The sequence below is a fragment of the Rhinoderma darwinii genome, chromosome 5 (genome assembly GCF_050947455.1).
Source record: "Rhinoderma darwinii isolate aRhiDar2 chromosome 5, aRhiDar2.hap1, whole genome shotgun sequence".
NCBI lineage: Eukaryota > Metazoa > Chordata > Amphibia > Anura > Rhinodermatidae > Rhinoderma > Rhinoderma darwinii.
The window spans coordinates 280,470,290-280,493,203 of record NC_134691.1 but is presented as its reverse complement, the minus strand read 5'-3'; the positions used below and the strand labels follow the sequence as shown (position 1 = coordinate 280,493,203).

The following is a 22,914-nucleotide window of genomic DNA, read 5'->3' as shown; positions in this document are numbered from 1 at the left end:
CGCATCAATGGGAGAATGGATGGAGCCATGTACCGTCAAATCCTGAGTGACAACCTCCTTCCCTCCACCAGGACATTAAAAATGGCTCGTGGCTGGGTCTTCCAGCACGACAATGACCCGAAACATACAGCCAAGGCAACAAAGGAGTGGCTCAAAAAGAAGCACATTAAGGTCATGGAGTGGCCTAGCCAGTCTCCAGACCTTAATCCCATCGAAAACTTATGGAGGGAGCTGAAGATCCGAGTTGCCAAGCGACAGCCTCGAAATCTTAATGATTTACAGATGATCTGCAAAGAGGAGTGGGCCAAAATTCCATCTAACATGTGTGCAAACCTCATCATCAACTACAAAAAAAGTCTGACTGCTGTGCTTGCCAACAAGGGTTTTGCCACCAAGTATTAAGTCTTGTTTGCCAAAGGGATCAAATACTTATTTCTCTGTGCACAATGCAAATAAATAAATATAATTTTGACAATGTGATTTTATTTTTATTTTTTTATATAATCTATCTCTCACTGGTAAAATTAACCTAGCCTAAAAATTCTAGACTGTTCATGTCTTTGACAGTGGGCAAACTTACAAAATCAGCAAGGGATCAAATACTTATTTCCTTCACTGTACATGTGTCTGGCTTCTTTTTCCACACTGTGGTAGTCATCCTTGTCTTTTTAAACTTGTGAGTAAATATATTTATTTCTTGTGTTGTGCAATAATAAAATTTATAATTCTTTATTAAAATTTGGTCTTTGACTCAATTCTTTTAGGTTGTTGTTTTTGAGCTGTCATATGTGTATACATGAGGAATAACACTATTTCTGTCCGTTATATGACTTGTATATGGCATTGTTTTTAGTAGTTTTACTACAGGCTCTCTCTCTAATTCTCAGTTGTCTCCGAGCTAGTGTGAGGAGTCTATGGCTATCATGTATTCCATACACTGCACACATATAAGAGGAGAATCCTGCTCACCTGTCTCTATATATCACATATATAGAAGCCGCACCGGCATGGAGGAGATTATAAAGCACTACGGAGTAGTTTAGCTGAAAATCCAGCACTTGGGTGACATAGAAATCTTACCAGAAGCTTGTGTCTTTCTCACTCTGCTCCTGCTTCCTTCCCCTTGTCACCCCTCCCCTCCCCTCTCCATAGACTTTTATTGACAGAGTGTCTATGTCTTCTCTCTCTACTTCCCCCCCTGCTCATCCCTTCTCTCTCCATAGACTTGTGTAGGCAGGCAGTGAAGAGACACCCGCCACCTTCTGCAATCCGTCTCTTCTGATTTGTAACCAAGGATTACAGGAAGGGAGACACCTAGTGGCAGTGACTTCATACAGAATTTGCATGGATAAAACAATTAAATGTTAACAGTAAGTAAATTGCAAAGTTGATATATATCAGGTATACTATTAGATTAGCATAAATTGTTTGAAAAGTTAGCGTCCATTTACGTCTGAATTCACACAGGACATAAATACCACACATTTTCCATGCAGAATTTCCGGGGGGAAAGTCCGAAGCGGATTACAGTCCTACCCATGTTAATGAGATTTGAACAAATGCTGCTCATGCTGCTTAACATTTTCCGGGTAGGAATAAGAGCATGCTGCGGATATTCACATCCCCAGCATGCTCATTCTGTATTGGATGTTCACTGTGAATTTCACATTTTCAATGTAAAATAGGTGAAATCTGCAGCAAAATCTGCAGCATTTCCGTCCTGTGTGAATCCAGGCTAAGGCCCTGTTCTGCAGAAAAATCTGCCTTTTTGCCGCGGTTTTTGTGGTGTTTTTCATGGCGTTTTTCGGCCGCGACCATTGAGCACCACGGGCAAAAAACCCAGCGAAAAACATTTTCTCTGCCTCCCATTGATTTCAATGGGAGGCAGGAGGCGTAAACCACGGCAAGTAAAACGATGTCACTTCCTTTTCCCACGAGCATCTAAAAGCTAAACTGGGGAAAAAATGCCTCCACCTCCCATTGAAATCAATGGGAGGTGGTTTCATATGTTTTTTGGCGCTGTTATTAGATTATATTATGTATGGATCTGATTCTGGTCGATATATGGTGGTACTTTCTTAGGCATTCTGTGGCACTGTACAGTATATTTTTACAGTGGTACAGGAACTGTATAGCATTGTTATTTAAACCACTGAATGAACATTATATGGGCACCATACTGTATGTTACTTATAAGTAGGCACTGTATAACCGTACACCATATGGATGGGGGACACCAAGAGAAGGTACCGCAGTGGGCAAAATCTAATGTTAGGTCAGCCCTGTTTAAGGGCCTGTTCACATCAGCGTTGTCTTTCCGTTGAGGGGTTTCGTCTGAGCTTTCCGTCGGGGGAACCCCTCAACAGAAAGGCAAACGGAAACCTTAGCTTCCGTTTGCATCACCATTTATCTCAATTGTGATGGAAACTTTGCTAATGGTTTCCGTTTGTCACTGTTGTGAAAGGGTTCCGTTGTTTTAACTACATCAATAGCGCAGTCGATTAACATGACTGTTGTTTTTCCCATCAGTGGCGGATTATCATTAGGGCGGTTCGGGCGGCCGCCCGAGGCTCCCAGGGGGCCCATAGCCACCTGAACCCCCTCATGCCCAGTGGCGTCGCTAGCAACGGAGGGAGCCCCGGTGCCAGGACCGCACCTGTCATGAGACGAGGGGAACTTCGCTCCTACTTAGCAGCCGTGGTCTCTGCTGCTTTAAAAGCTCCCCCTCCAGCCCCCCTTCCCTGCTCTAAACATCTCTCCTCCTGCTGCTAGCTGTCGGGACATGGGGGAGGGGAGACTGTCGACGGGCTCTGTGTCGGGCTGTGAGCAGGAGAAGAGCTGCAGTGAAGACTCACATATATCCTACATAAATGGTAAGTGCATGTGTGTTTACAATGTGTACTTTATATGTGTATAATGTGCATACTCGTGTGTGTACTTTATATGTGTATAATGTGTATACTCGTGTGTGTCTGTGATGTGTATAATGTGCATACTCGTGTGTGTACTTTATATGTGTATAATGTGCATACTCGTGTGTGTACTTTATGTGTATAATGTGCATACTCGTGTGTGTACTTTATATATGTATAATGTGCATACTCGTGTGTGTACTTTATGTGTATAATGTGCATACTCGTGTGTGTACTTTATATGTGTATAATGTGCATACTCTTGTTTGTACTTTATATGTATATAAGGTGCATACTCGTGTGTACTTTATGTGTATAATGTGCATACTCATGTGTGTACTTTATACGTGTATAATGTGCATACTCGTGTGTGTCTGTGATGTGTATAATGTGCATACTCGTGTGTGTGTGTACTTTATATGTGTATAATGTGCATACTTGTGTGTGTACTTTATATGTGTATAATGTGCATAGTCGTGTATGTCTGTGATGTGTATAATGTGCATACTCGTGTGTGCGTGTATATATATATATATATATATATATATATATATATATATATAGATCTATTTCTACAGCAATTCCGCAGAAACTAGCAGAAATTTTGCTGCAGAAAAAAAGCACCATTTCCTGCATTTTTGCTGGCTGCAGAAAATGGTGCGTATTTTGCGGCGTTTTTCTCAATGTTGGAGGATGGTGACGTCTCCTCTGAAAAAACGCAGCAATTCTGTCCACTTTCCGCAGCAGGAATTTACATGCTGCAGTACGAGAAATACGCTCCGCAGGACAAAATGTCTGGTCGGAAATTTTACGCAGCGTCAGGATCAGATTTGGTAAATCTCACTCACTTTGCTGCTACCGTATTCTGCGTATTTTCCGGGCGTGAAATACGCAGCAATTCCGTTAAGTGTGGACAAGCCCTAATACAGTAGCAGCAGAGTAGAATAGATGTGAACAATTCTCATCACATGCTGCGTAAATGATAAGTGGAAAAAAAAAAGCTCAGAAATTGACCTGCGGTGCGTTTTTTTATTCCGCAGCATGTCAATTGTATTTGCGTAAACGCTGCTCATTTGTTTCGGGTTTTCCCCATTTAATTCAATGGGGAGGTAAAACCTGCAACAGATAGCAGATGTTATGTAAAAATGCAATTTAGAAAAAATAAAAATCTTATACTTGCCCAGAATTCTGTTTCTTCGTCCGGGCCAGCCTCCTGGGATGACGTTTCACCCCATGTGACCGCTGCCGCCAAACACAGGCTGCAGCAGTCATATGGGATAAAATGTCATCCCAGGGCTGCAGTGTAGCACTATATACAAGGGGGGGGCAGCGCTGTGTGGCACTATATATAAGGGGGAGTGCTGTGTGATGCTATCTATAGGGGGCTGTGTGACGCTCTCTACAGGGGGTTGTGTATGTGTGGCTCTATCTACAGGGCGGTGTGTGTGTGTGTGTCTCTATTTACAGGGGTGTGTGTGTGTGTGGCGCTGCCTACATGGGGGGTTGGCGCTGTGTCCCTGCACAGTGTGATACTGTCAGTATGTAGGGACACAGCCCTGTGAAAGGGGAATCATAAAACCCATTTGTTAATGCTTGTGCAAAAAGGTAGTGTTAGCAATAGTTACGGCGCGGCAGGGTGGAGAAGGGGGGCACAAGTTTGGGTAACATGGTTTCCCATGATATAACAATTCAGGAGCATCTTTTGTTAGAACTCTGTTTTGCCATTCCTCAGTTATTCCTCCTAGAAATTTATGAATAAATGGACAACTGGGTGTTACCAGTTGGGGGTGTGTCCCTACATAGACTGATACTGTCCAATCAGTGCTGCCAGAGTGAGACTGTGTAGGGACAAACCTCTTTCCCAGTTTTCAATTGAACACATATTTCTATGGGTAATAACAGAGGAATGTCACAGCGCAGAGTTCTGAGAAAATATGACCCACAATTGTTATTTTATGGGAAATACAAGTATTTAGACATGTCAGGAGAGGCGAGAGATCCTCTTTAATCTCGAATGTAGATGAATATAAAATAATCTCTGTGGACAGGCTGGATTATTTAAGGTACGTGGCTGGGATCATGGCCCTGATAGAACATAATGCATTCATAGGTGCGCGGTCACACTCATGTTTAGGGAATGTGAATATAACATCATGAACTATAACACCGAGTCCTATAGAAAGCTCCACACACAATAGACATGGGCATGGCACCTGTTAGCCTATTTCCAGCAGACATGTGTTAGGACCTGCTGTCCTGCAGCTGACACTTGCAGCACTGCCTACACTGGAGGTGGAGCTGTTTTGCTGTGGATATTGTATGTCAAGCCCAGAGATCCGCCTCTGGAGAAGGCTGTGTCATAGGAAAGAGCCAAAAAGAGTCACAGCACTTACAGGGACCTAGGAAAGAGAAGAGAATCAGGACAGACGGGACAACACTGTCCTAATCTAGATCCCCAGGTCACAGACACCTGCCTATAGCTGGCATCAGATTGTATGGACACCAAGACAACTTGCTGCACATCCGCAGTACCCAGGAGGAAGGAGGGTTGGCACCAAATCTTCTCCCCAACATGGATCTGCTGGCAGAATGAGCAGCTGAAGACAGGAGGGAGAGAAGGAGGACACTGGAGGGGGAGCTTCCACCTGCCCAGCAGAACCCCCTACTGACCAGACTCATCAAGCCTGTAACATGGAGAGTACCGCAGGTGAGTGTCATACCTGGATGTGGTGTCATAGGGGTGGGCACGAAGATGATTTTGGGGGTGCAGAAGCTCCAATAGATTTGTTTACGTGTTCTGGGAAGGAAAGAGTTAAAGAACATTCTCATGGAGACGCCACACTAAATAGCTGCTGTGAGTGTACAGGAGTTGCATCGTTTAACACTTTAATTTCCAGATAGTGTAGGATAACTAGGGACGTATGTGTGCTTGTGTAGTAATTGAATCCAGCTGTTGTCAGACTACCAGTCCCAGCATGCCTTGCAATGCCTGCTCAGTTGGAGGGATACCTGTTGCCATTGCTATATTGTACGGGATGATAACGCTGTAGCACTGGGCAAGGTGTGGTTAGACGACGGAAAAATGGGTTACAGGGAGGAGGGACGGCCGCCAGCGTCTGCAGCCGGGATCCAGTCATTCAGAACGTTCACATGGACTGGCTGCCCTAGCCATGTGCGGGCCGTGTTTACGTTCGGCCCAGCGCGGCATCTGATTGGACGCCATTCTACGTGACGTAGTAATTACATAATGAGACGGGTCGCCGAGCGGCCCTCCACGTGAGGCTCCTGGAGGGTGCGCTCTGCCATGACCTACTTTCTGTAACACGTGGATTCCGGACTCGAACCCTCCAGCTAATCAGCGCCGAGACGCATTGACTGGGACCACGCCCCTTTCATATTCTTTTCAGGCGCTCGCTGGTTGGCTGGACGCCGGGGCATGTCTGTCGGGGCATTCGAGTACACGTGCGTCAGAATCCGCCAGCATGAGTCGGGCCATGTGACTGAGACGCGGCTGAGTGTATTGTGGAAGGGACGTGGTGCCCGCAGGATTAACCGGACGTCACGTGTTCTGTGTGATAAAACGGAGCTGGACTGTCGTATTATTGCTTTTTAATAACTGTCACACGGACAATGGTTTCTACATTCAGCCACCAGTGCTCAAGGAATATATTGCTAAAAATAAAAATGTGTTGTGACATAAAGGAGAATGCTATGAGGGGCTGGGTAATTTTACTGTCACCAGGGTCTAGTAAGATCATTGTTTTGTTCCATGTGTGACAAATGTACCTTTAAAGGGGAGTTCCACTTTTGGGACTTTCTCATGATTTTGTGAAATGTGGTCAATGAACCATTGGTTTTTAATGGTTTGTCATGCTCCAATTGTGCCAGTTATGGATCTACTTTGGAATATATATTTGGTTAATTATGTTCTGGCTATACATTTATAAATGGGAAAACAATTGTATAAAGTTTTGTTTTTTTAGTAATACCTACACTGTGCCCCCTGAAAACAATCGTGTCACACACTGTGCTCCCTGAAAACAATCGTGTCACACACTGTGCCCCCTGAAAACAATCGTGTCACACACTGTGCCCCCTGAAAACAATCGTGTCACACACTGTGCTCCCTGAAAACAATCGTGTCACACACTGTGCTCCCTGAAAACAATCGTGTCACACACTGTGCCCCCTGAAAACAATCGTGTCACACACTGTGCTTCCTGAAAACAATCGTGTCACACACTGTGCTCCCTGAAAACAATCGTGTCACACACTGTGCCCCCTGAAAACAATCGTGTCACACACTGTGCTCCCTGAAAACAATCGTGTCACACACTGTGCCCGCTGAAAACAATCGTGTCACACACTGTGCTCCCTGAAAACAATCGTGTCACACACTGTACCCCCTGAAAACAATCGTGTCACACACTGTGCCCCTTGAATACAATTGTCACATACTGTGCCCCTGAATACAATCGTGTCACACACTGCCCCCTGAAAACAATCGTGTCACACACTGTGCCCCCTGAATACAATTGTCACATACTCTGCCTCTGAATACAATTGTGTCATACACTGTTCACCCCCTGAACATTCCCCTGAATACCATTGTCATACACTGTCCCCCTGAGTACAATTGTCACACACTGCCCCTGAATACTATCGTGTCGAGCACTGTGACGCCTAAATACAATTGTGTCACACACTTCCCCTGAATACAATTGTTACACCCTGATTACAATTGTGATACACACTGTCCCCCTGAGTACAATTGTCACTGTTCCCCTGAATACAAATGTGACAAACACAGTGCCCTGAATACTATCATGTCACACACTGTGCCCCCTGAATACAATTGTCACATACTGTTCTCCATGAATACAATTGTCACAAACACTGCCCTGAATACAATTGTCACACACACAGCCCCATAAAAAGTGCCACACCCACAAACAGTGGCTCATAAAAAATAGTGCCACATGCAGTGCCCCATGAAAATAGTGCCATAAGCTGTGCCCCATACAATTAAAACACCAAATATACAGTGACTGCTAAAAAGAGTGCTACACGCTGTGTCCACAGAAAATAGTGCCACAAGATGTGCCCATTACAAATAAAGCACCACATGTGCACGCTGTGCCCCTTATAAATAAAGCCACACACACACACAAACACACACTGTGCCCCTGTAGACAATGCCACATGATGTGCCCCCTGTGATTAGTGGCATGAGCTTCTAGCATCAGGATGTTATGTGCGCTGCCGCATGCGACCTCCTGATGCTGGATGTCAACAGGCCCAGCGCCTGGCACAATAGAGGACTAGGGAGTGGTGAGTTTACAGCCAACCGTGCTCACCACTCCCCAGGCCTCCTGTGCCAATTAGTGCCTCCATCACTGATGGAAGCAGCCATTGAATAATTGTGCCCCTCACAGCGTGGCAAGGTGGCAACCTAGGAGGGGATTTACCTTCACCATCCCCTTGTCCCAACCCTGCATGGTACCCACTCATCTGTACTCAAAATATTTAGACAAAATTCTTCAAAATTGGAATAGTCATCATGACGCTCAGGGCCTTTGATAATTGTCTGACATCCTTAGGGTGCAGTCACATGCGGCAGATTGTTGCAGAACTTTTCCTGCGACTGAAAATCGTTTACATTCATCTGTATGCGGTTTTTTCTGCAGCAGGTGTATGGATTTCCGCAAGATCTATTTGATGACTGGAACAGATTTTCAGTCGAAAATTCACCTACAGACAAAAGTAAAAAATTAAACATCCCATTTAATGCTCTTTTATAATGCCCCATCGCCTACACGTCAGCCGTAAGTAACACATTTCACATTACAACACACTATAAGCCCCCCAAAAATCCAGCATTGAAGATCATTATTAAATTATCTGTCAGTCTGTTGGACGGAAAAAATCATAATCAATAGTGTTATCACTTAATTTATTGATGGCGTATTACTAGGATAAGCCATCAATGTCTGATTAATTGGAGCCAACTGCTTTGACCCTTACTGATCGCTAGAACAAAGTGGTAGAAAAACAATGTTTTCCTTTGACTCCAGCGATGTGATACAACAAACCTGAACCCTATCGAATTTGTCCGGTCACGTGCACAGGCGCAATGAAAACAGCGCATGCCCAGATGACCTCACCATGTTGGAATGGCCACCACGTCATTCCGTCAGCAAGTAAGTGAAAGAGGAAGACCCATAACGCTGGCCAATCAGCGAAAGGGAAAGTTACCCGCCCATTTACCTACGTGTGGCGGAATAGCAAGGGTGAATGGAAAGGCACATACCAGGCATGTGCACCACCGCGCATGGACCCGAGACCGCAGGAAGAAAATATATGGTAAATATAAAGGATGTGATTGTGTCTACCAATACTTATGTAACATATTCATACATCCGTATACTAGTATAAGCCGATCTATAATACAAATAACCTGTATATTATAAAGAAAGTGTGAAAAAAAAAAGTTCTCAGTGACAAAGAAATAGTTTACAGAAAGTTAAAATAGTGAAACGACGAGATAATGTATATATCATATTGAATATTCATTCTTTAAAGTGCTAATTGCAAAAAAATATACTCTTGCGTCACTTAGTTTAACTCGACGTGTGTATAAAAAAAAGTGTATTGCTAAAAAGCGCATACCAAGATGCTAGGTGCAAAAATAAACTCAAAAACAGTGAAGAGATAAAAATAATAAAGTGCTACGTGCCATAATATTGACTAACATCTTATGTACCAGCAATTCACAATATTTTGAAGATGGATACATAGTCTAAAAGAATTCTGGTTTTACCAGTACAGTATGAAAAATACCCCATATTATGATATAAATCACAATTTATGAAGATGGCAGATATATAGTGCTCTTAGAGTCCATATTTAATAGTATCAGTCGTCTCAATCATTTTCAACCTGATCACCACATGTGGAATTACGATTTCTGCGGTTTATTGCTCACTTCATAGTTACCCTTTAGCCCAGGGGTCTCAAGCACGCGGGCCGCATGCGGCCCCTGAGGCTGTCATCTGCGGCTCGCGGGACACACAGCCGCTAGTACAGGCTCTGCTCCTGGACTCTGTGGAATTCCCTGACATCGCTGTCCATATATGGACAGCGATGTCTAGGGCTTCCCCAGAGCTGGAGTCCCAGACAGAGTGCTAGAAGCGGCTCTGCTCTGGGACTCCAGCTCTGGGCAAGCCCCTGACACTGTGGCATTATCTACCGAGGGCACTGTGGCATTATCTACCGAGGGCACTGTGGCATTATCTACCGAGGGCACTGTGGCATTATCTACAGAGGGCACTATGGCATTATCTACAGAGGGCACTGTGGCAGTATCTACAGAGGACACTATGGCAGTATCTACTGAGAGCTCTGTGGCACTATCTTAAAAGGGGCTGCCCAATCTTGACATTTATGTGTTTGCCAAACGCTGCCAATTGAGTCGCTGGACTGCATTTAGCGACACTGGAAAAGTGGATTGTTGAAATGCAGCCCGTCAACTTCTAATTTTTTTCTATATGTGGCCCACTTACCCGGCCGAGTTCGAGACCCCTGCTTTAGCCCAACGACAAAGCGAAAGGGAATATCGAAACTAAAATAGGAGAAGCAATTAATATATAATAAAAATAGAATGAAAAGTAACCGATATTAATCCATAAACGGCTGACCTTCCCTCCACCCTTTAAAAAGAGGATATTCACAGAGAGGCATTAAAACCCAAACTTTCATTCAAGCCCAATGGTGCTAAACTGCCCAATTTAAAGATCCATCGGCTTTCCAACTGTGCAAGCTTCTTACCCCAGTCACCTCCTCTTGATCCTAGAAGCAGTTTGTCAATTCCACGAAAACGTAGAAGCTTGGAATAGGTGTGAATCCCAGACATTTCCTATACCATAAATGTCTGACATGGGTATACTCCTCTAAATGATAATAAAAAAGGAATTAAACATTCTTGAACACCTCAACTGTATGTTCACCTTTTAACACCATTTTACTGTTTACATATATATTTCATCTACATAAAATGTTTACTAACTTTTAAAATACTTTTCATTATTTATTTTGTAGTGAGCCTAAGGGCACGGCCAGACGTGGCGGAATTGCTCTGGAATTCTGCTGCAGCCAGTCCGCTGCGGAAATCCGCAGCGGACATTTTCTCCATTGGTTTCCACACCTTTTTAGTTCGTGCACACGTTGCGTAAAACTCCGCTGCGGACCATAGGCTGCGGTGCGGAATTTGGTGTCCGCAGCATACGCTGGCTGTTGTGGACGTGTGGCAGACTTGTTGCGGACTTATTGCGGAATTTCTCCATTAACTTCAATGGAGTTTCAAAATTCCGCAATGAAATCCGCAGATGTTATGTGTGTTGCGTTGCGTATTGGTTTTACAAATAGGATATTTCTTCATTCTGGCTGGACCTATATGTTTCTAGGTCTATAGCCAGACTGAGGCCTCATGCACATGAACTTATTTTTTGCCTCCCGTAAATACTGGCGTAAATACGGGTCCTTGGTCACACGTATTCGACCCGTATTGCACCTGTATTTACGGGCACGTTTTCGCTGCAAAATTGCACTGCACTAATCGGCAGCCCCTTTTATCTATCAGTGCAGGTTAAAGAGAAGGGGCAGCCCTTTCCGTAGTAAATGTAAAAGAAATTCATACTTACCCGGTCGTTGTCTTGGTGACACGTCCCTCTTTCAACATCCAGCCCGACTTCCCTGGATGACGCGGCAGTCCATGTGACCGCTTCAGCCTGTGATTGGCTGTAGCGGTCACATGGGCTGAAACGTCATCCCGGGAGGCCAAACTGGAGGAAGAAGCAGGGAGTTCTGGGTAAGTATGAACTTTTATTTTTTTTACAGGTTGATCTATATTGTGATCGGTAGTCACTGTCCAGGGTGCTGAAAGAGTTACTGCCTATCATTTAACTCTTTCAGCACCCTGCACAGAGACTATCTCCTGACATCGCCTAGCAACGCTCCCGTAATTACAGGTTCATACACGTAGTCACCCGTAATTACGGGAGCCTCATAGACTTCTATGGGCCTGCCCGTGCTATAATTACGGCCCGTGATTACGGGCGTTTTTACGTTCGTGTGCATGGGGCCTTAGATTAAATGTTTTAAAAGACAGCAGGAAGTACTCTTCACCTGAATACGCAACGGCTAATCCGCATCAATTTACTGCACATTTTAGGCAAAGCCGCAACAGAATCTGCAACGCAGATTATGTGCGGCATTGATGCGGACAGTGTCGGCAGAAATACACCACGTCTGGCCATGCCCTTAGGGTGCAGTCACACATGACGTAATTTTCCGTAGTGGAAAAATCCGCTGCGGAAATTTACACCATGTATTCCTATAAGTGGAAACAAAATCTGCAACAAACACATGGTTTACATTTCTGTTCAGGATTTTCTGCTGCAGAAATGGTTTACGAAGCATTTTCTGTATGTGTTGCGATGCGCAATTTAATCATAGACTTCAATGCTATGTAAAATTCTGCACTGAAATATGCAAATTCACCACATAATCTTCAAAAGTAATTCTGCTGCGCCACGTGTGACTGCACCCTTAGGCTGGGTTTCCACCTAGCATAAACGCTGCATATTTTCTGCAACAAAATTCTGTACGGAAATTTTGCAGCATTTACAGTAGCAGCAAAGTGGATAATATTTTTAAAATCTTATGCCCACGCTCCGGAAAAAAATGCAGCAAAAATCACAGGCTACAGCGTTCACATGGGTTGCAGCATCATCCAGGGAGGCCAGACGGCAAAGGAGGGACGCGTCCCCATGACAACGGCCGGGGGGTGTATGAACAGGTTTTTGGGTTTTTTCAAATTCCTCCCGAAAAACTCCACCACAATGTGGTGCAATTTTTTGGACGGAATGTACTGCGGGTCTCAGGTCGGATACGCTGCTTGTTGGTTTATAATCTGCACAAACTTTTTCTGTTAATATGCATTTAAGGAAGTGCAGTCTTTATACAAGGCACTTAATAATAATCTGATGTAGGAGAAGCTAAGAGACCCTCTATTTAATAGGGGCTTTGCTAAGCTTTAAAGGGGTTTTCCCATGAGAGACATTTATGACATATCCATAGTATATGTTATAAATGTCAGATAGATGCGGGTCCCACCTCTGGGACCCGCACCTATCTCTAGAACGGGGCCCCCTAAACCCTGTTCTGCTGCTCTCTGTTGCGGCTGAATCAGGTGAATTCAGACCATGAAAAAGGTTATATGGTCGGGAGTTACGAAAATAGCGAAGCTCGCTGAGCTACACTGTTTCCATAAGTCCCATAGACCTCAGCTACGCTGTTTTCGTAACTTCCGACCATTAAACCAGGAAGTGGTCCGGAGGCAGCGAGATCAGACAAAGCTAGAACGGGGTTTAGGGGGCCCCGCTCTAGAGATAGGTGTAGGTCCCAGAGGTGGGACCCGCATCTTTCAGACATTTATGACATATCCTGTGGATATTTTCAAAAGAAGTAGTAGGACAACAGCACACGTCTTCAAAGTGGTTTTTATTGTCAAGACATCCACAATCGACAGGCAACGTTTCGACCCATAGTGAGTGAAGGGTCTTTGTCAAGCCTCTTGACAAAGACCCCTCACTCACTATGGGTCGAAACGTTGCCTGTCGATTGTGGATGTCTTGACAATAAAAACCACTTTGAAGATTTGAAGACATGTGCTGTTGTCCTACTACTTCTTTTGAAAATTTACATCATGCCGGAGTGGGTTTGCCTGGCTTGACAGCGTGCACCGCACCAGATTCGGGATTAGTGCTGCTTCAAAAATTATTTTTCTCTTGATATCCTGTGGATATGTCATGAATGTCTTTTATGGGAAAACCCCTTCAACTGGTTGCCGACACAGGACGAGTATGCTCGTCCTGAGCGGCAAGCACTTTGCGCATTAGGACGAGCATACTCGTCCTGTGTGACAGCAGTCTCTGCCGTCTCTGTGTGTGCGATCGAGAGCGGGGCAACGGCTGTAATACACAGCCACGGCCCCGCTCTGACAGCGGAGAGGAGAGAACCATCTTCTCTCCGCTGTTAACCCTTTGAACGCCACGATGAAAGCTGATCGCGGCGTTCAAAGAGGGGGGACTGCACATTGATCGCGTCACAGAAAATAACTGACGCGATCAAAGCCCACAACTCATATGGCCAGACAGCCCAGGGTCCAGTGAAGGACCCCAGGGCTGTCTGAACATATTTCCTGTTGTTAGGGCATATTGAGGTATGCCCTAACAACTGCCTGTGTACAATCAGTACGCAGGCTAATGTACTGGCATATAGATCTATGCCAGTACATTGCAGTTACAAAATCAAAATGATAAATCCCTTTATGGGATTAAAAAAAAAGTGAAATGAATGTAAAAAAAATATAATGGTAAATAAATAAATAAAAAGTAAATAAAATACACAAACACACATTTTTTATAATAAATAAACTTTTTAAAATATAAGTCCCAAAACATGAAATAATATAGACATATTTGGTATCGCCACGACTGTAACAACCTGTACAACAAATGTATAACATTATTTATGATGATCGCTGTATGGTGTAAAAAAAAAAAAGTAAAACTGATGCGCAACTGCTTTTTTTTCTGCATTTTAATCTAATCAAAAATGTATAGAAATTAAACGATAATGTATTTGTACCAAAAAATGGTACCTACATAAAGTACAACTCGTCCCGCAAAAAACAAAGTCTCATACAACTACGTCGTACAAAAAATAAAAGAGTTAAGAGCGTCGGGATGCAAAGAGGGAAATGTAAAAAAAATTGCTCTGTCCTCAAGGCCAAAATTGGCCGTGTCCTTAAGGGGTTAAAGGTGGTGTCTGTTGACAAGCTTGTCGACTGTTTCCAACCACCGGAATTGTGAATGCAGCTCTGACCTATAAGGCTGGGTCCATTATCCACATCAAATCCGGCAAGACTCTGCAACTAATCTGCATCAAATAGTGCACATTTTGTTGTGGATTTCTACTTGCGGAAATAAAGACTATGCTCACCTTACCAATCCCCTGGCTTCCGTGGTGACACTTCTCTGGTCCCCCGCCAGACTCTGTTCACCAGGCACCAGCGATGACATGTGACCGCAGCATGTGGATGAGATTTGTTAAAATCTCATCCTCTTGCCTCCTACTGTATTCTGCAGAATTTCTATCCTGTTTGGACTAAAGGCCTTTTTACACTGGCCGATAAGCAGCCAGTGCAGCGAGCGCCGATCAACGAGACATCGTTGATCGGCGCTCGTTTGCTCCTGTCACACGGAGCTATGGATGGGGTCGAGCGGTCGTTACTCCAATCGCTCGTCCCCCATCCATTATAATCATGTCGGCAGTGTATCTCCCTGTTTTTAAAACGATACGACCAGCAGATGATCGAGCGTTTGCTTCTTCATCTGCTGATCCTTCCCGTTTATCCAGGGCTATTATCGGCAACGAGCGTTATATTAACGCTCGTCTGCTCGATAATCGTCCTGTGTAAAACCCTGTTAAGCCTAATAAAGACGAGATAAGTAATGCACTGTATTTACAAGTTATCTATTTGTTTAGCTATCCAGTTGTAAATGATGTTCCAAGGAAAACATATACTTTAAAGTGGACCTCCAGACAAAAATAGACTTGATTTTGTTCCTGAATCTCTGCCTAGAGTAACTGTGTCCAGTGTATTTTTCGTAAGCTCAGCTGTTTGTGCCCCAGAATAAAACCCTGTCCACACCACTTTTCTTGCATACACTGAGTGTATACGTTTAACGTATACGATAAAAATAGACCCAAAAATTTTTTCTATTCTTCCCTCTGTTTTCTTTTACGAATACATTCTACATATAGGTATACGTTCATATACATTTGTGTGCATTTTAAAAGAAAAAAAAATGATACGTGTTTTTTTTAATCTAAGTGAATCTTTTTATGTGTCTGGGTCATAAGCGAGGCTCAAAAAAAATAATTTCTTCACTACCCCAACCTAGGAATAAAAAATATACCGTTGTGACGTATGCATAATTATAGCCTCATTTTCTGCATACGTCATTCATTCATTCACTATAATGTAAAAAAAAACACGTTACATCGCGTATACCGTTTTATGGAATATAGAATAGCGTGGTAGACTATTCTGTACTGTAAAGAAGTTCAATATGCCAATGTAAAGAATGTCAAACGTAGCCCAAAGGATACCCTTTTGGAATACAATTGACCCATTACGGTCCATGGATATGCTAAGGTTTACGTTTGAATACTTTTTTTATATACTCTAATGTATACTCTCAGCGTATGCAAGAAACGTAATGTGAACAGGGCCTTATCCTACATTCAGTCCTTGGGACAGGAAATAGCTGACTGACAAACGTCGTTGTCAAATATATTAGTTCTCATGGGGCTCTCCCACCTGTGCAGACACGTGTTTTACTAAATCTGTGTCTAAAGCGTGTGAAACATCTATATCCGTGTCCAATTGTCTATTTGTCTATCAAGGATGTATGCTGTCCTCATAAACATTTGTAATGTGATACAATGATAAGCAGGTGGCGTACTTATTAGTAGGAGAGGAGGTCACACATTTCTATAGAAAATGGATTTTTCTGTGCGGAGAAAACACGCGTTTAGCCACTTTGAGTCCCTTTAAAAGAGACACAAGGACATGTGTTTTTAGTATTGGAGGGAGTGTGACTGCCCACCGAGAATTATGTGACCATAGGAGCTGATCTAAGGAACTAAGGGAGACATGTTTTTTAAACCTTTTGTGGTTTTTACTGTTTTGTTGCAATACAACTTTGAATTAAAATAGATTTTAAATGTGATTTTATGTAATAGACCTGACAAAACAATCCAAATAGTTATAGTGGAATGAATAAAAAAATACCTTGTTTAAAAACCCAAAACAAAAACCGCATAAGTTATCTGTATTCACCCCCTTTGCTATGAAACCCCTAAATAAGGTCTGGTTGTAATGATAGGGGTAGGGAAACGGAGAAGTGAGCCCTAATCTACCCGCCACTCTGTCCCTGCCTACTTGCAACGACCCGCCCTAGGCGACGGGGTACAACTGGGCGGCGGTCCCTACGCTCAGTAAGTGAGTAAGTGCACGAGACAAACAGGCAAGGGTACACAAAGCTAAGGGAAATGGGGCAGTTGCCCACGGCAACACCGTGAGCAACAAGAGAGGTGAACGAGCCGAGTAAAACCAGGAGTGTACGAGGTACCAAACGCAGAGCAGGAGAGTAGTCAGTAAGCCAGGGTCAGTATGGAGCAGCATCAAATAGTCAGAAGCTGTAGCTGGGCCAGGAAACCACACGAGAAGAATCACAAGCAAAGGAGGAACAGGAAAGGCAGGTATAAATAGACAGGGGGCGGGAGCTAGCTGAGTCTGGCCAGGCTGCGATAGGCTCTCCCACTCCTAAGCCTGCCAGCCTGAGTGGTGGAAGCTGGAGTCAGTCTCAGAGACATAGACTCAGGTGCAGACTGATTACCTATGGGCGTTAACCCTGAAGCTGTGCCTGGCAGATCCTTTACAGTACCCCCCCCTTTTATGAGGGGCCACCGGACCCTTTCTAAGTGGACCTGGTTTATTGGGGAAACGAAGGTGGAACTTCCTGACCAATACCCCAGCGTGAACATCCCGGGCGGGTACCCAAGTCCTCTCCTCAGGCCCGTATCCTCTCCAATGGACCAGGTACTGGAGGGAGCCTTGGACCATCTTGCTGTCCACAATCTTGGCCACCTCGAATTCCACCCTCTCAGGGGTGAGAACGGGAACAGGAGGTTTCCTCGAGGGAGCCAAGGACGGGGAGCAGCGTTTAAGGAGGGAGGCATGAAACACGTCGTGTATTCGAAAAGATGGGGGCAACTCCAGTCAGAAGGAGACAGGATTGAGGACTTCAATGACCTTATACGGCCCAATAAACCGGGGAGCAAATTTCTTGGACGGGACCTTAAGGCGCAAGTTCCTAGACGATAACCACACCAGATCCCCGACCATAAACAAGGGGTTAGCAGAATGTCTTCTATCAGCCTGAGTTTTTTGTACGCTCTGGGACGCCTCTAGGTTCTTCTGAACCTGGGCCCAGACTGTGCACAGTTCCCGATGAACGACCTCTACCTCGGGATTGTTGGAACTACCAGGTGAAACGGAGGAGAACCGTGGATTAAACCCAAAATTACAGAAAAAGGGGGAGACCCCTGACGAGTTACTGACCCCGTTATTAAGGGAAAATTCGGCGAGGGGAATGAATGAGACCCAATCATATTGACAGTCAGAGATAAAACACCTTAAATATTGTTCTAGAGATTGATTAGTCCTCTCGGTTTGGCCATTAGTTTCAGGATGGAAGGCAGAGGAGAAGGACAGATCAATCTCCAACTTTTTACAGAAGGCTCTCCAAAACAATGAAACAAATTATACCCCTCTGTCCGAAACAATATTGACAGGGACCCCATGGAGACGCAGGATGTGTTTGACAAACAAGGTAGCTAACGTCTTGGCATTAGTAGTTTCTTGAGGGGCACAAAGTGGCACATCTTACTGAAGCGGTCTACTACAACCCACACCACCGACTTGCCTTGAGATGGAGGCAAATCGGTGATAAAATCCATGGAGATATGGGTCCAAGGTCTCTGGGGAATGGGCAAAGAACGTAGTAAGCCCGCTGGTCGGGACCTGGGAGTCTTGGACCTAGCACAAACCTCACAAGCGGCGACGTAGGCCTTAACGTCTTTAGGCAACCCAGGCCACCAATAGTTTCTGGCAATGAGGTGTTTGGTACCCAGGACACCTGGATGACCAGATAGTGCGGAGTCATGATTTTCCCTAAGTACCCTTAGCCGGAATTGCAGGGGAACAAACAGCTTGTCCTCAGGAAGGTTCCCGGGAGCTGAACCTTGATCAGCCGCAATTTCTGAGACTAAATCAGAATCAATAGAAGAGATAATTATACCAGGAGGCAGAATACAAGCAGGATCTTCCTCCGAAGGGGGGCTGGCCATGAAGCTACGCGACAGTGCATCGGCCTTAATATTTTTAGACCCAGCCCTATAGGTAACCAAAAAGTTGAATCTGGTAAAAAATAGCGCCCATCGAGCTTGTCTCGGGTTTAGCCTCCGGGCAGATTCTAGGAAAACCAGATTCTTGTGGTCGGTAAGGACCGTTACCTGGTGCCTAGTCCCCTCCAGGAAGTGGCGCCACTCTTCAAATGCCCATTTAATGGCTAAGAGTTCGCGGTTGCCAATATCATAGTTACTCTCAGTGGGCGAAAACTTCCTGGAGAAGTAGGCACAGGGACGGAGATGGGTGAGGGACCTGGTACCCTGGGACAAGACAGCCCCCACTCCCACCTCGGATGCGTCAACTTCCACGATAAATGGCTCCATTTGGTTGGGCTGAACCAGCACCGGGGCCGAGATAAAGCACTTCTTAAGGACCTCAAAAGCCTCGACAGCCTCAGGAGGCCAGTGGAGGAGATCAGCACCTTTGCGAGTGAGGTCCATAAGAGGCTTAGTGATGACCGAGAAGTTAGCAATAAATCTCCTGTAATAATTAGCGAACCCCAAGAAACACTGTAACGCCTTCAGGGAGGCAGGTTGGACCCATTCTGCCACAGCCTGGACCTTGGCGGGGTCCATGCGGAATTCATGAGGAGTGAGGATTTGACCCAAAAATGGTATCTCCTGCACCCCAAACACACATTTTTCGGTTTTCGCAAACAGTTTGTTTTCCCGAAGGACCTGGAGCACCTTCCTGACATGCTCAATGTGGGAGGACAAGTCCTTGGAAAACACCAGTATGTCATCAAGGTACACTACAAGAAATACCCCCTGGTAATCCCTTAAAATCTCATTTATGAAATTCTGGAAGACCGCAGGAGCATTACACAACCCAAAGGGCATGACGAGGTATTCGAAATGACCTTCGGGCGTGTTAAACGCAGTCTTCCACTCATCCCCCTCTTTGATGCGGATAAGGTTATACGCCCCCCGTAGATCAAACTTAGAGAACCATTGGGCCCCCTGAACCTGATTAAAGAGATCAGGAATCAAAGGAAGGGGATACTGGTTCCTTACAGTGACTTTATTCAAGTTACGGTAGTCAATGCATGGCCCAAGACCACAATCCTTCTTCCCTACGAAGAAGAAGCCAGCACCTACCGGAGAAGTAGAGGGGCGAATATAACCCTTGGCCAGGCATTCCTGCATATACTCTCTCATGGCTTCACGTTCGGGACAAGAAAGATTAAATATCCTACCCTTAGGGAGCTTAGCTCCTGGTACCAATTCGATAGCGCAATCGTATTCTCTATGAGGAGGTAACACTTCGGAGGCCTCCTTAGAGAAAACATCAGCGAAGTCCTGCACAAACTCAGGTAGCGTGTTCACCTCCTCAGGGGGAGAAATATAATTAACAGCAAAACATGACGTCAAGCATTCATTACCCCATTTGGTAAGCTCCCCAGTATTCCAGTCAAATGTGGGATTATGCAACTGCAACCAGGGAAGGCCTAAAACCAAATCGGACGATAATCCCTGCATAAACAGTACAGAGCACTGCTCCAAATGCATGGAGCCAACAAGGAGTTCAAAAACAGGGGTATGCTGTGTAAAATAACCATTAGCAAGAGGAGAGGAGTCGATACCCACTACCGGGACAGGTTTAGGCAAATCAATCAAAGGCATAGCTAGAGACATAGCAAATTCCACAGACATGATATTAGCAGAAGACCCTGAATCCACGAAGGCACTGCCGGTAGCAGACCTACCACCAAAAGAGACCTGAAAGGGAAGCAAGATTTTATTACGTTTCATATTTACGGGAAATACCTGTGCGCCCAAGTGACCTCCCCGATGATCACTTAGGCGCGGAAGTTTTCCGGCTGCTTATTCTTACGCCTAGGACAGGTGTTCACTTGATGCTTGTCATCCCCACAATAGAAGCAGAGACCATTCTTCCTGCGGAACTCTCTACGTTGTCGGGGGGACACGGAGGCCCCGAGTTGCATAGGTACCTCCGAGTCTTCCGTGGAAGAGCGAAGCAACGGGACCTCGGGAGGCATCATGGGGGAGTCAGAGGGGAAAACACAAAAACATTCAAGTTGTCGTTCCCTGAGACGTCGGTCAAGTCGTACCGCTAAAGCCATAACCTGGTCTAGGGAGTCAGAAGAGGGATAGTTAACTAGCAGGTCTTTCAGGGCGTTCGACAGACCCAACCTAAACTTTCACCTTAAGGCAGGGTCATTCCACCGAGAAACTACGCACCACTTCCTAAAGTCAGAACAATACTCCTCAACAGGTCTCTTACCCTGACGTAAGGTCACCAGCTGACTCTCGGCAAAGGCAGTCCTGTCAGTCTCGTCATAAAGGAGTTCGAGAGCAGAAAAGAAACGATCAACGGAGGAAAGTTCAGGGGCGTCAGGAGCCAAGGAGAAGGCCCACTCTTGGGGCCCTTCCTGGAGCCGGGAAATATTTATACCCACCCGCTGGCTCTCAGAACCTGAGGAGTGAGGCTTTAAGCGAAAGTAGAGCCTACAACTCTCCCGAAAGGAGAGAAAAGTCCTCCGGTCCCCTGAGAACCGGTCAGGCAACTTGAGGTGGGGTTCAAGAGGTGAGGTGAGGGGCACTACCATGGTAGCGTCAGGCTGGTTGACCCTCTGAGTCAGGGCCTGGACCTGTAGGGAGAGACCCTGCATTTGCTTGGCCAGGGTCTCAAGGGGGTCCATAGTAGAGACAGGGACCAGGGTAGACTAGGTAATGGGCTTGTGATTATGTAATGATAGGGGTAGGGAAACGGACAAGTGAGCCCTAATCTACCCACCACTCTGTCCCTGCCTACTTGCAACGACCCGCCCTAGGCGACGGGGTACAACTGGGCGGCGGTCCCTACGCTCAGTAAGTGCACGAGACAAACAGACAAGGGTATACAAAGCTAAGGGAAATGGGGCAGTTGCCCACGGCAACACCGTGAGCAACAAGAGAGGTGAACGAGCCGAGTAAAACCAGGAGTGTACGAGGTACCAAACGCAGAGCAGGAGAGAAGTCAGTAAGCCAGGGTCAGTATGGAGCAGGATCAAATAGTCAGAAGCTGTAGCTGGGCAAGGAAACCACACGAGAAGAATCACAAGCAAAGGAGGAACAGGAAAGGCAGGTATAAATAGACAGAGGGCGGGAGCTAGCTGAGTCTGGCCAGGCTGCGATAGGCTCTCCCACTCCTAAGCCTGCCAACCTGAGTGGTGGAAGCTGGAGTCAATCTCAGAGACATAGACTCAGGTGCAGACTGATTACCTATGGGCGTTAACCCCGAAGCTGTGCCTGGCAGATCCTTTACACTGGTCAAACCAATTAACTTCAGAAGTCCTATAATTAATTGAATAAGGTCCACCTGTGTGCAATCAAAGTGTCACGTGATCTGTCACATGATGTCAGTATAAATACACCTGTTCTGAAAGGCCCCCAAGGTATGCAGCACCGCTAAGCAAGAAACATGAAGACCAAGGGGCCTTCCAAACAGGTCAGAGACATTTGTAGAAAAATATAGATCAGGGTTGGGTTATAAATCGACTGCGCTATTGATTCCGTCATAAAAAACGGAAACCTGACGGAATGGTGACAAACGGAAACCATTAGCAATGTTTCCATCACCATTGATCTCAATGGTGATGCAAATGGAAGCTAAGGTTTTACAACCAGGAAATAAGCAGATCCAGAAGCACTTGGCAGCTTCTTATCTCCCTCTCATTTTGGCAATAAAAATGCACTTGACCATCAGAATTCTGCTTGTAAGCAGTGCAGGCAGATGTGGCAAGGATCTGTGCAAGAAGACCAGAGCTCAAACCCTAAGTAGCTGCATAAACACCAGATATTAAACTTTCTTTGTTAGTGACTGCACATATCTTTTTTCCTAGCAATATATTTTATGAAAACATCGGGGCACATTTAGCAATGTGTTCCTAGAATGTGT

At 45.2% G+C, this 22,914-nt stretch overlaps 1 protein-coding gene across 2 annotated transcripts in view; it reads left to right on the top strand.

Annotated features, from left to right (window-relative positions):
* Positions 1–5,266: 5,266 nt before the first annotated feature.
* NR1D2 (nuclear receptor subfamily 1 group D member 2) overlaps positions 5,267–22,914 on the top strand; it is a 42,759-nt gene continuing 25,111 nt past the window's right edge. Inside the window, exons 1-2 of one of the 2 annotated variants that reach the window (XM_075827200.1) lie at positions 5,267–5,619; positions 8,987–9,112. In XM_075827200.1, the coding sequence (XP_075683315.1) occupies positions 9,046–9,112 (67 nt within the window). In that variant the 5' untranslated portion in view covers positions 5,267–5,619; positions 8,987–9,045. The remainder of the gene's footprint in view (positions 5,620–8,986; positions 9,113–22,914) is intronic. The other variant, XM_075827201.1, reaches the window with a different exon arrangement.